The sequence below is a fragment of the Pristis pectinata genome, chromosome 6, assembly GCF_009764475.1.
Source record: "Pristis pectinata isolate sPriPec2 chromosome 6, sPriPec2.1.pri, whole genome shotgun sequence".
Classification (NCBI taxonomy): Eukaryota; Metazoa; Chordata; class Chondrichthyes; order Rhinopristiformes; family Pristidae; genus Pristis; species Pristis pectinata.
Genome location: NC_067410.1, coordinates 70,165,397 through 70,179,528, shown reverse-complemented (window position 1 = coordinate 70,179,528; position 14,132 = coordinate 70,165,397). Strand labels below are relative to the sequence as shown.

Here is a 14,132-nt window from a genome sequence, read left to right as displayed (position 1 = left end):
AAGAAGAATACCAAACTCGCCACAGAAATTTAAATTGTGTCAGTACACATGGAAATATCTTATTAATAACTTGATCATTGTTAATTATTACCTAATCAACCTCTCAGGCACTGAAAATTAACCGATACAAAGTGTGGATTCTCAGTCTTTCAGATTTTAGTTAATTGAAAACATTCATCTCTTTTGAATTGATTTTATTTTTCCTTTTAGTCCCTTTTCTTCTCTTCCTTAATCAGCTCTTTCCCTGTCATTTTTCTGATTTGACTCAGTCCAATTTATCCTCATCATACTTGCACTTTTTATTTCTCAGTTCTTTAATCTTATTGTTTAGGGAGATGCACAAGTTAGAAATTAGATGGATTAACACCAATTTTTTTTTAATGTGCATGTTGTACCTAAAAGTGATTTGGTCCAGCCTAGAGCATGCCGGCGATAATTTTTTGGGTGAGCTCAGGCCCATCAGGAAATTGAACCTGGTATTTCTGCACGCTACTCACATTAGCCTCCTGGACACCTTCCGGTGTCAGGCACGACCAATGAGGTCAGTAAGCATGCGACACCCATTTCTGCGCTCACCAAAGTAAATTAGAGTGGAAAGGTGAAAACTACAACTATTGAACAGCCATAAAAAAAACGAATAGAACATCAAGCTGAAATCCCCAGTGAGACACAGATTAGAAGGTCTTTATTCTGACAATGAGATGGTGATCGAAAATTCCTTAAGGCTGATATTCTCCTTGTCTAAGTGTTTTTCCAAGGATCTTTCCTTGCTCCCTAATTGTTTGCAGGATTTTCATTCCATGTACCTCAGTACATCATGCTGCCACCAATCTCTGCCTCACTGATCATTCCAAACCTGACAAGGTCATGGGGCCACTCACAGCACTGGACTTCATCAGGGCAATGGGTTGCATGGGCAGTGTCCAGAAGAACAATGATCACCATGTGCCTCCTCCCCTGGGACTTTTTGCCCTCTCCAGAGTACCCTTTTTATATAGCTTGTCAGTGACTGCTGTGGGGTTGAGTCCTTTAAGGTTTGTGATACCACTGAATAAAGAGGTTGCAATGTCACTGTCATTGGGAAACACTCGTCTGTTGTGTCAGTGCATATAAAGTCTTGATCCTCTCCTCAGCCAACTTCACTATCATTTGTGGGAAAGGGTTATGTCTCAGCATTATTGCATTGAACACTTAGTGCACCAGTAGTAAATGACAATCACTTGGCTTTTTCTCTCAACATGGAGATTCCCTTGTTCTCCCACTGCACTGTTAGCTCACATTTTCAGCAATATTTTGGGCAAAAATATTTCAGGCTAAAGGATGGAACAATTCTAGCTGATGACATGTGCCGTTGGATATCCTGCTACAGGGAATGGGCCTCATTTAGTTTCTATTCCAACATTTAGTTTCTGTTCCAATGTTACATTTCTCATTTGGCAGCTAATGGAAAACAATTGGTGTGTCTGTCTGCAGATTATTATTCTGTAGTTTTGCCCCTTTAGTGCTTGACATTTTTCATTTCCTTCCACCTGCCTTGTGACACCACCACACCTTCCTAATGTTTGCTATCAATGGCTTCTTCAACTGTGCGGTGAGGTCTCCCAGACCATTGATGCTCATTCACAGAAGCAAAGAAGTAAACACTGTGCTCAGGAATGAATGAGATTTGTGTGATATCTCTCATTGCTCCTGAGACACACACAGTTGCTGGGTAAATAATATATGTTAAATGTAGTGAGGTAGGAAACCAAATAAATATTATGTTAGCCATATATTTCTGTGTAACTCAGTATCATCTCTTTCTGTGTCATTTTAGATTTCTTGAAGCAAGCTCACAACAGAATGGAAATTCTCCGGCAAATGCTGCCCTATCCAGATTCAGGAATGTTTGGCAGTTCGTTGAAAACATAGGTACAACACTATGAATTATCAGCGTCTTGAAATGTTTCAAGCTATTACTTCTAATGCAATTTAAAGAGACTTTTGTCATTAGTTTCCTCCCTAAAGTAAAAGTATTCAGAATTCTGAGTAAATTTAAACATTTAATTTGTTTCTCTACCCACCCCTCTCTTTTTGTTGACTTTATAATGTGTACGAGTGAAACAATGGCTGTTGACATGGGGGAGTGACTGAGCCAGGCAATGTGTGGGAGGTGAATTAACAATAGTACATAGTTATTAGTGCTAGGTGCTTCAGAAAGCTAAATTTCAGTTGTGTGTTTTGCTTAAGTTTTCCTTTATTAGCAGGCTCAATAATTGTACCAATCCAATGGGGGGCAAAATTTTGTCCCAAATCTTCTGTTGATATCTCAGTGGAAACCAGTCCCACACCAAATGTCCATGTGCCAGCTACCTGCTCCACTGTTTGATGTCCAGCTAACTTGTACCCCAGCACAGACATGGGTGCAAATGGTTCAGCAAAGGCATGAGTCTGTGTCAACTCCACTTATAAAAAAAACGATGCACAATTGCTGCTCGTTGCGCAGTTAAGAGATGAAGCCTTGGCAGGCTGATAGCTTGTGCCTTTGTGATCAACCCTGCATTGGACTTATCAGTTGTCATTGCCATTTCCTGAGTAAATCTTCCATTGCGAACAGAAGTGTCTTTTCCAGGGCACCATCTGGGCAGAGTACATTGGGACTGAGTATTGGGGTCCTCCCCTCAACCTTCCCTGTTGGGTCCTAAGGAATGCAGAGCACTACATTTGGCAACTGCTTGGTTGCAGGATTTTATGAAAAGTTGACCTTGCCATCTTTGGACTCTATTCCAGACTTTTGTTAGGGTTTGCTCCTTTAGACATTCTCTCTTCTCAGATATCCACACTCAGAGGAAGCTGTGTAAACAAAAGCCCATCCCACTACCAAAGCTGCTTACATGTTAGGACCAATGCAAATTGAGGGTTTCCTATTCAATCCTATTTATAAAGAATCAACATGTTAATGTTACGTCATTCCCCACTTTTTAACCCCACCATGCCACCATTTACTTATTCCCACTGCCTCCCCACCACTCCCCAACTCTGCTTCTTTCTGGAGCTGGACTGCTGATGTGGGACAAGTCGGCTCTGCAGTAATGAAGTTGCATCTCCTGGGGATACTTCTAATCCCCACTGCTCTCCTGACAATCTGCTGATCCCGGCCTCTCTACCTCTCCAGCACCAGCACATTCATGGCTAGAGAAATCTTCTTGCACCAACTCCAGATAGCACACGGAGAGTAAGGCTGGTGTTACCAGAGTTAGTACAGCAGAGGCACCCAGCAGTGAGTGTTCCACTTCTGCACAGACTCCACGGATTGCCCTGAGCAGTAGTACAGGAGCAGAAGATGCCCTTGTCAGCTCAAGCTAGAAGCATGCTCTGGAATTTCCGTGTGGGTAATTACCAATAGGGATGTTGGCACTGCTCCATTACTTTCATAACTGATTTCAGAGAGAGGTTGGAACCAACATCACTTGGCAGCCCACTTTGTGTGGGGGCGCACGCACGCGTGCACACACACACACACACACACACACACACACACACACGCACACACGCACCACGGTACCACACATGCACACACAGATTATATAAACACATATACTCAAACACACACAGATATGAACACACAAACATACACATGCTACACAAATGCACACACAAGCACACAAATACTGCATAGAAGCACGTACACATACAAACACACACACACACACCACATAAACACACACACACACACACACACACACACACACACACACAAACCAAGTTCACCTCAAGTAGTTTAAATCCATGGTAATTTTTAGATTTTTCTAAAGTTAACCTTTTTGGGAAAATTTCATCACTGTGGCTTTCTTGCCTCTGAGTCAGAGGTTGTTGTGCCAAGTCCCACTCAGGATTTGAACACACGATCCAAGCTGACATTTGCGTGTAGTTACTAAAATAAAAGCCTATTATCTGTTTATTATCTCATTATTGTTTGTGGGACCTTACTGCACATGAATTGGCTGCTGTATTTTCTACATTACAATAAGGAATGTACCTCCTTAAGTGTAAAGTACTTCAGGATGACCTGAAGTTATGTTGGATACTGAGCTAGATGGTACTAGGTCTGATCCATACTCCAAAACTAACCCCACAGCGGCACTAATTTCTTACAGCTATGTCCACTGGGAAATAGTAAAATAAAGTTTAAGTTAGGTAACAATTTATTCAAAAAGATACATTTTGACATCCCTTAAAGTTTAATAGCCTACAGAGGGAAATGTCTCTTACCAAGTCATTCTGCTTAGGGATAGCTTACTTATTTAAGCCATTAAGCTACTCTTCCAAGCATAGTTATTAGGCTTCCCTCTGTTGTAGGATCTAACTCTTTCAAGGTCCAAGGTCACACGCATATAATAAATTGTTGTTTCATTATCGTAATGCCAGAATTATAAAGGACAGCAGCGATGAAAGGCTGCCAGTTTTGGTTGGGGATATTCCAATAGTCATTACGCAACGTCATTTGATTGCAGTTATAAAATGAGGCAGCATGGAATTAATGTTAGCATCAGCAAGTTGCTGCATCATAAGGTGGTTGGGAGAGAGGATAAATAGCATTTTGGCTCTGGGAGAAGCTTGGAGTTTTCAGACATATAAAAGTTGCAGAGCACATCTAAGTATGTTTGAGAATGCTGCATGATATTCCACCCAGATTTGTTGCAACGTAGTTTAGAAGGTTACATTTTAATTTCTGAGGATTCTATTGCAATCTGGGAGGATGGATAACCCTAGACTTGGCCACCTCAGCCCAGAAGCCTGGGTCTCGGAGGAATCTCCTGCTTGAAGACCTTTGTAGCTGGCATTTTCAAATGAGGTCAGCAGGTGGTCGTACAGCATAAATATTGCAAGGAGTTAACTGTATAATTTGGGGCAAATCTTCGATGTGTGCTTGCCCACTCAGGCTGCAATATGTGGGGATGGTGACAAGGTCAGAGAGGATGTCATCTTCCTTGACCCTCACTAACAATTGGGAGGGCAGGGTGGAGGGGGTGGGGAAGGGTGGCTTCCTTAAAAAATTATGAAAATATATTAATAAATTGACTAATGGCACCTAGGCTATGAGTTAGGCTGGTACCTTTGATGTTTGCTCTGCATCAACTTCTTCCCAGTCAGCTGACGAATTCCCCTGATCATTGTTTCCAAGGGAACAAAAACATTTGGGCTTTCTCTCCGGCCTTATCTTTTGCACTGATCCCTTTGCCGCTTTTCTAATCAGAGGCTCCTTCCACAAAGATAATTCCTCCACAAAGCAGCACTTTTCCCAAGTTTAGTCCCATTCCAAGGGTGACTGCTCCACAAGTCTGGCACCTTCCCAAGTGTACACTATGCCAAGGGTAACTCCAGAGCAATGTCAGTGCCCAACATGTCCAGGCCAGGTTTTCATTGGTTCTACTGCAGTACTACTAGCGATAAAGGAAGTAGAGCTTGAAGAGCTGAGTATTTGTCTTGAGGTGTTTATTTTTGTTTGTGTTTTCTTGGCCTTTCCTTTCTCCTTTATTGGTTATCCCAGTGACATAAATCACGTAGAATATGGCAGCACTGGTGTTAATGTATTAGTCGGGCATCCAGTGACTGAGACAATTTTTCCAACGACATGAGTTTGAACCTCCCTCAAGACAGCTGGGAGAATGCAAATTCAAATGATTAAAATTCAGCCTTTAACTCAGACCTTAAACTGAGTTTAATTTCATCATAAATTAATTCTGGAATAAAAAACTGTTGTCACCATGAAATTACTGGATTGTTGCTTCTCTAATAATTTTCAGGGAAGGAAACTGCTGTCCTTACTCTACACCTACTCATAGTTTACTCTTAGCTGCCCCCTGAAATGGCCTAACAAGCTAAAGCCGGTAGGGTCAGGTGGAAATAATGGGTGGAAAATAAATGCTGCACTTGTTAGCAATGCTCAATTTCCATGAATGAATAAAAGAAACTCATCCGGAAGGGTGAATAAATAATCTGTTTTTGGCCATGAAATTGGGTGCTGGGAACCACACATAATTGGCCTAAATGATTATGTTTTCTTTCACTTCCCTATGGGAACGATCTTAGTCGCTGTTGATTCCAGTCTAATGATGGCAAAGGTTAACTGATGACCAGCCAATCATATTAAGATCAGAAGCTTGAGCCACATTCTGCATTATGCATCATTCTAAATAAGTTTTTATGTTTCAGTGCCATCTTCACTGGGTCTTTTGAGGTATAGGAAAATACAATCTTTGAAAGCCATCAGATTTCTATGGATATGTATGTTGCTGTTGAATGCTTCAGTCTCTTTGATGTTGGAATAGGGATAAAAATGCTAATTCAATCACAATCTGGCTCCATTCATCCTGAAGCATTCATTATAACCATCCTTAGATAAAGTGAATCAAGAACATAGATCTAAGACTTTGTTTGCTGTTTCCTGACAGACTGCCAAAGGTCCCAGTTAATATCACACATAATGCTTGTAGGTCTAGTCAGTCTGAGGCATCAAATGCAAAAAAATACTAAGGCACTAATTTGTCTTATCCTAGAACTTCTGTATCAGGAATATCGGGAAAAGAGCACATATCAAGAAATTGAGACAAGACGGATGCAGGATTGCACTGAAAAGAACAGGACAGAGTTTGCAAATGAAGCCAAGCCTCAGGAAGTAAAAACTGACACCAGTATTCCTGCTCAAGTGCCATCACAACCTGTTAAACTCAGTCTGACTACAAATAACCTGGGCATGAAATTATGGCAGAACACAGAGAAAGTAAGAAACAGCACAGTGTTGAGTACTCTCAGTCGCAGGGAAATTAAACTCCAGGAGGTAAGAAAGACAAATAAAATTAAGGCCTGTGTGTAGTTTTACATTCTAATATGTTATTCATTCCAAAATCCCTGTGATTATTCTACAAAACACTTCCATGGATTAATTGCTTCAGTTTCACAAAATTACAAAATCCAGTTTTGCAACAGTGAATAAAATTATACATTTGAAAAGGTACTTTTTTTTGGTCAACAAAATCAGGCTGTACTGGGAACACCATTAATCCTATAAATCATATAGAAAATACCAGAAACAAAACTTGAAGGGTAAGTTTTTATTGTTCATAGAACAGAAATCCAGGATAATCCAACAGCATCTTTCAAACCATCCTCCAAACCCATGACTTCTACCATGAAAAGAACAAGAGCAGCAGTCTTCTGGGAACATCACCACCTGAAGATTCCCCTCCCACTTGTACACCACCCTGACTTGGAAATATGTCACTATTCCTTCAACGTCACTAGGTCTAAATCTTGGAACTTGCTCCCTGGGAGCATTGTGGGAGTACCTTCACCAGAAGGACTGTAGTGGTTCAAGAAGGCAGCTTACCCACCATCTTCCCAAGGCATAGGTGCCCCTTGCATTCTGAAAAAGTGCCAAGAAAGGTACAATCCAGGTGGTGTCTAGTTAACGGTCTGGACTGGCTTGAATTATTTATCCAATATGATCCTGCATAATGCTGTTACAAATTTGTCTGGGGACAAATCTGATGAGCTGAGTTTTGTACCATTCTGGGTTCTTTACATTTTTTTTGCAATATCCCACACCTTCACTACTAACTTCGCTCCTACTTTTAAAATTCCAAAAAAAACTTTTATTTCTGTCCTTAAAATAATGTTTAATTTTATTTAAATATAGTGATTTAAGAGTTTATCAGCTAACAAAGGAAAGAAATTGCTGGTCTATTCGATTTGCTTTGAAATTGAGAACTCTTTTTTTATATACATGAATTTTCAAATCATGACATAAATGGGAACAAGTAGAAATGTCCCTTCACAGTGGTGGTATATAGAAATAATCAAAATAATTTTCTTCATTGGAACATATTGTGTAGAGATTTTGATTATACTGATCATTTATAAACAGAACATGTTAAACCTGCCACTTACTCTGGAGGTTTGTTAGATGATGATGTTTATGTAAAAATAAATGACAATAGGTGAACAAAGGTCACCACAGAATGGCAGCACAATAAATGAGTTTTATGTCAACTATTCATATTGTAGGCATACTTGATATGGGAGTGTCCACATTTACAGATGAAAATCAATAGGAACCTGAATGTCCCATGCTGAGATCACCAAGCAGGAGAATATAATCTGGGTGTAGTGGTCGCACTGCAAGCAGTGTCCACCCTTTTGATCCCAGCACCTACCTGGTGCATCTGATGGTTTCTCATCCCTCTGAACACATGCTGTTAGTTTGGAAATTCTCAGCTACAGTGTGCATTGTATTTGAAAATATAAACAAAACAGTAGCATGAAAGAGAAGTCAGAGTAAGGAATGAGAATTAAATTAGGAAGAAAAGGGGTATTTCCAAATGTGGGTGGAGTGGAGAAGGCTTTGCACTCCTGATAATGAGGAAAAGATCGGCTGCTTTTGTAAACTGGGTGAGGAGGTTGAGACAATGCCTCCTTGTGAAATATGAACTGCTCCAATGCTCCACTGTACAAATGATGGAATTATGTATATACATGCTCTAAAGATGACCATGCATACCCATTGTAATCATTATATAGGATCCAGGTACACAATTAAAGTGGGATCTTGTGTATTTATTTGGTGAAATATTTCTAAAATAAGGAAATATTTATATGTAGCATACAGCAGCTAAAAGGAGAAAACCAATATTAAAATTTGGCATGACATTCCTATTCATTGCAAATATTTTAAGAGTACACTGAACTAAATTTTATCACTCAACATTTTCTTTAGGCGATGTTTGAACTTGTCACATCTGAAGCTTCTTACTACAAGAGTCTGGAGATCTTGGTTTTCCACTTCATGAAATCTGAGCAACTCAGTGAAATACTCAGTCCCATTGAGAAACATCATATTTTCTCCAACATCCTTGATATTAAAGCAGCTAGTGAAAGGTAAGTGAGGGACACCAAGTCTTTTAAACCTATGACTTGGCAAAGAGTTTCATTGATTTCATTTTTAGGGAAATGTTTTATCATGGATAAACCATATTTTGAACAGTTGATCCCATTTTAACTTCATATCTGAGAGTTAACCCTTGATAGATTTTGAAGTAATTCAAAGATTTATCTCTGTCCTGGTTAATAGAGATCCACCAGTCTCCAAATTTATACAGATTACCTGGGGACTGAGTTGTTATTTGTGGGATCCTGCTGTGTACTGATCAGCTGCTGCACAACCCGCAGCTCAGAAATATTATAATTGGCCGGGGTAAAGTTGTGAAGGGAGTTATATAGGAATTACCTGGGAATGATAGTTTAGAGGTTAAATTGCAGGATTAGTGATGCAGAGATTTGGATTAATGACCCGGAGACATGAGTTCAAATCCTACCACAACAGCTGGGAAATTAAATTCGATTAATTAAATAATTGGTACACAGATATCAGGAGTTCGCAGATTGACATCAGAACCCATGACTTTTCACAGCAAAAAACTGGTTGCCATTTACAGTCTTCCCTCAGCTGAACAATCAGTACTTCTCCATTACTGAACGCTACTTGGAAACAGTACTAAGAGAAACGGGCAGAAAATGTGCTCTGGGTAAATCATGGACAATTTGGGATGTAGAACAAGGCCATTTGTCCCATTGTGTCTGTGCCAAAAATCCTCTCCAGCTGAATCCCATCTTCCAGCGCTAGGTTATTGGCTCTGCAATCCAAGTACTTATAAAATGTGATGAAGGTTTCTGCCTCTACCACCCATTTAGGCAGTAAGTTGTTGGAAGTTTATCATCTGAGCACCTGGATATGACTACAGGAGTTTCTCAGGGCAGTATCCTAGACCCAACCATCTTCAGTTGCTTCATTGATGGCCTTCATAGAATATAAAACATAGAACAGTACAGCACAATACAGGCCCTTCAGCCCACAATGTTGTGCCAACCTTTAAACCTCACCTAAGACTAACCTGTTCCTCCCACATATCCCTCTATTTTAAATTCCTCCATATGCTTATCTAGTAATCTCTTGAAATTGACCAATGTACCTGCCTCCACCACCACCCCAGGCAGTGCATTCCACGCATCTACCACTCTCTAGGTAAAAAAAAACTTCCTCTGATATCTCCTTTGAACTTCCTACCCATTACTTTAAAGCCATGCCCTCTTGTATTGAGCATTGGTGCCCTGGGAAAGAGGTGCTGGCTGTCCACTCCATCTATTCCTTTTAATATTTTGTACACCTCTGTCGTCTCCTCATCCCCCTTCTCTCCAAAGAGTAAAGCCCTAGTTCCCTTAGTCTCTCCTCATAATGCATATTTTCTAAACCAGACGGCATCCTGGTAAATCTCCTCTGCACCCTTTCCAACGCCTCCACATCCTTCCAATAATGAGGCGACCAGAACTGGATACAGTACTCCAAGTGTGGTCTAACCAGAGTTTTGTAGAGCTACATCATTACCTCATGGCTCTTAAACTCGATCCCTCAACTTATGAAAGCTAACATCCCATAAGCTTTCTTAACTACACTATCCACCTGTGAGGCACCTTTCAGGGATCTGTGGATATGGACCCCCAGATCCCTCTGCTCCTCCACACTACCCAGAATCCTGCCATTAACTTTGTACTCTGCCTTGGAGTTTATCCTTCCAAAGTGTACCACCTCACACTTCTCCGGATTGAACTCCATCTGCTACTTCTCAGCCCAGCTCTGCATCCTATCAATGTCCCTCTGCAATCTTCGACAATCCTCTACACTATCCACAACACCACAAACCTTTGTGTCATCTGCAAAATTGCCAGCCCACCCTTCTACCCCCTCATCCAAGTCATTAATAAATATCACAAAAAGCAGTGTCCCACAAGGATCGGTTCTGGGACCTGAGTCACAGCCCTCCAATCTGAATGCATTCCCTCCACCACAACCCTCTGCTTTCTACAGGCAAGCCAATTCTGAATCCACATGGCCAAGCGTCCCTGGATCCCATGGCCTCTGACCTTCTGAAGAAGCCTACCATTAGGAACCTTGTCGAATGCCTTACTAAAATCCATGTAGACCACATCTACTGCACTACCCTCATCAATCTGTCTGGTCACCTCTTCAAAGAACACTATCAGGCTTGTGAGACATAATCTGCCCTTCACAAAGCCATGCTGGCAGTCCCTGATCAGACCATGATTCCCCAAATGCCCATAGATCCTATCTCTAAGAATCTTTTCCAACAGCTTGCCCACCACAGACGTAAGGCTCACTGGTCTGTAATTCCCTGGACTATCCCTACAACCCTTCTTGAATAAGGGGACAACATTCATCACCCTGCAATCCTCTGGTACCATTCCCGTGGACAATGAGGATTCAAAGATCCTAGTCAACGGTTCAGCAATCTCCTCTCTCACCTCGTGGAGCAGCTTGGGGAATATTCCGTCAGGCCCTGGGGACTTATCTGTCCTAAGATTTTCTAACAGCTCCAACACATCCTCTCTCTTGATATCAACGTGCTCTAGAACATTACCCTTACCAACACTGACCTCAGCGTCATCAAGGCCCCTCTCCTTGGTGGATACTGAAGAGAAGTATTCATTGAGGACCTCACCCACTTCCACAGCTTCCAGGCACATCTTCCCACCTTTATCCCTAATCGGTCCTACCTTTACTCCTGTCATCCTTCTGCTCTTCACATAAGTGAAAAATGCCTTGGGGTTTTCCTTAACCCTACTCGCCAAGGCCTTTTTATGTCCCCTTCTTGTTCTCCTCAGCCCCTTCTTAAGTTCCTTCCTTGCTACCCTATATTCCTCGAGATCTATCTGATCTTTGCTGCCTATATCTTATGTATGCTGCCTTCTTCCTCCTAACTAGATGTTCCACCTCTCTGGTCACCCATGGTTCCTTCACCCTGCCATTCTTTCTCTGCCTCACCAGTACAAATTTATCCCTAACATCCTGCGAGAGATCCCCGAACAACGATCACATCTCCATAGTACATTTCCCTTCAAAAATGTCATCCCAATTCACACTCGCAAGTTCTAGCCTTATAGCTTCATAATTTGCCGTTCTGCAATTAAATATTTTCCTGTCCTCTTTGCTCCTCTCCTTGTCCATGACAATGCTAAAGGTTAGGGGCGGTGGTCACTGTCCCCCAAATGCTCACCCACTGAGAGATCTGTCACCTGACCTGGTTCATCACCTAATACTAGATCTAATATGGCATTCCCTCTAGTCGGCCTGTCAACATACTGTGACAGGAATCTGCCTTGGACACACTTAACAAACTCTGCCCTGTCTAAACCTTTGGTACTAAGCAGGTGCCAATCAATATTTGGGAAGTTGAAGTCTCCCATGATAACAACCCTGTTATTTTTGCACCTTTCCAAAATCTGCCTCCCGATCTGCTCCTCCATATCCTTACTGCTATTGTAATCCTTCCTTCCATTGTAAGGTCAGATTTGGGGATGTATGCAGACGATTGCACAAAGTTCAATTCAGCTTGTAACTCTTGTGTGAATGAAGCAGACTGGACCTCTGCTCATGTTGTGCCAGTGGTGGAGAGACTGAACAGCTGAATTGGTGAGTGGGTTACCAATCAAGCAGGCTGCTTTGTTTTGGATAATGTTGAGCATTTTGAATTTTGATGGAGCTGCATCCACCTAGGCAAGTAGAGAGTATTATATCACACTCCTGACTAGATAGTGGAGTCAGAAAGTGAGCCATTCACTTAACCACAGGGATATGGTAGCCCAGTGGTTAAGTTACAGCACAAAAATATAGAGGCCTGAATTATTGAGTCAAAACCATGACAGCTGAGAAATTTAAATTCATTAAGTAACCATTTGTAACAAAAATATGCTATAACTAATTATGCTCATGAAACTCAGGCTAAAGTCTTTCAGGTACAGAAATCTGCCATCCTTACACAATCTGGCCTCATGTGACTCCAAACCAACCAATGTTATTGACAGTGTGACTCCAAACCAACCAATGTGATTGACAATTGCTGGATAGATGCCAGAATTGTAGCTGCATTGAACAGTTTGACTAGAGGTGGGTTAGTTCTGGAGCAGAAGTCTAGAGCACTACTGAAGGTGATTGCAAATCCATCATTCTTGTCTTTGGACTTAATGTGCTGGGCTCAACCTTTTGAGGATGGGGAAGTTCTTGGAGCCTTCTCTTGTCCACAAGTTAATAACTAGATAAGGCAGGATTGAAGAGGATCCATAGATTATGGAATTGCTCAGTTCTGTTCACAACATGCTGCTTTCAGTGTGCTCCAGGTACTTACCAAGGCTTCTTCCGTATCACCACCCAAACCTACAACTTTGATCTCCTGGGACCAAGGCATCCAATGTTTTAGAATACTACCACCTGCAAGTTCCCCATGATGTTGCACATGATCCTGGCTTGAAAATTTATTTTTGCTCCTTCATCATTGCTGGGTCAAAATCCTGAAACTTCCTGCCCAACATTACTTCTTCTCTAGATGGACTGTAGCAGTTCAAGGAGGATTGAGGGAATGGTAATGAATGCTTGCCTTGCCGGCAACTCCCACAGCACTGTAATGAACATAAAAGAAATTCCTAATGTATTTATAAAGGGAGATAATTCTGTTCTCCTCCAGGTATTTCACAATTTTGCCTTGCTTTTGAGTTTTGTTCTTTTCATGTTGAGCTCTTCCAGCAATATAACTGTCCAAAGGAATTCCCAGCTCACAGTTCTAAAATATAAAACATGAGAACAAATGTCAAAAAGCAAATACCTACAAAAGTGTAGTTATCTCAATTTAAAATCTTTATCAGTACACATTATTAGACAGTTTTGTTAATAATCAGCAGATGTTACTGTATCGTTTTTTTTATTACTTTCAGATTCTTTCGGGACCTGGAGCACCGTGTGGAGGAAGACATTGTTATCTCGGATGTCTGTGATATAGTGTACGAACACACAGTTGGCTACTTTAACGTCTACATCCCATACGTCACAAACCAGAGCTATCAGGAGGCTGCCTATCGACGATCAATGTATGCTTTGCTGTTGTTTCTCTGTCTGAAAGGGAGAGCAGAGCAATATTTATTCTAGTGCATTTGTGTGTGTGTTAATGCCTGGACACATGTCTGACTAAACGTGCTACCAAGCCTAAAAATAACTCTTTCTCACCTACATGTATAACATTTTCTGGTGT

The 14,132-nt window shown here is 41.2% G+C and overlaps 1 protein-coding gene across 5 annotated transcripts in view; it reads left to right on the top strand.

Annotated features, from left to right (window-relative positions):
* The window catches only part of ngef (neuronal guanine nucleotide exchange factor), a 63,842-nt gene that overhangs the window by 25,962 nt on the left and 23,748 nt on the right, over window positions 1-14,132 (top strand). For all 5 annotated transcript variants that reach the window (XM_052017756.1, XM_052017755.1, XM_052017758.1 and 2 more), the window contains 4 exons: window positions 1,817-1,911; window positions 6,540-6,820; window positions 8,756-8,916; window positions 13,819-13,971. In XM_052017756.1, coding sequence (XP_051873716.1) covers window positions 1,817-1,911; window positions 6,540-6,820; window positions 8,756-8,916; window positions 13,819-13,971 — 690 coding nt within the window. The remainder of the gene's footprint in view (window positions 1-1,816; window positions 1,912-6,539; window positions 6,821-8,755; window positions 8,917-13,818; window positions 13,972-14,132) is intronic.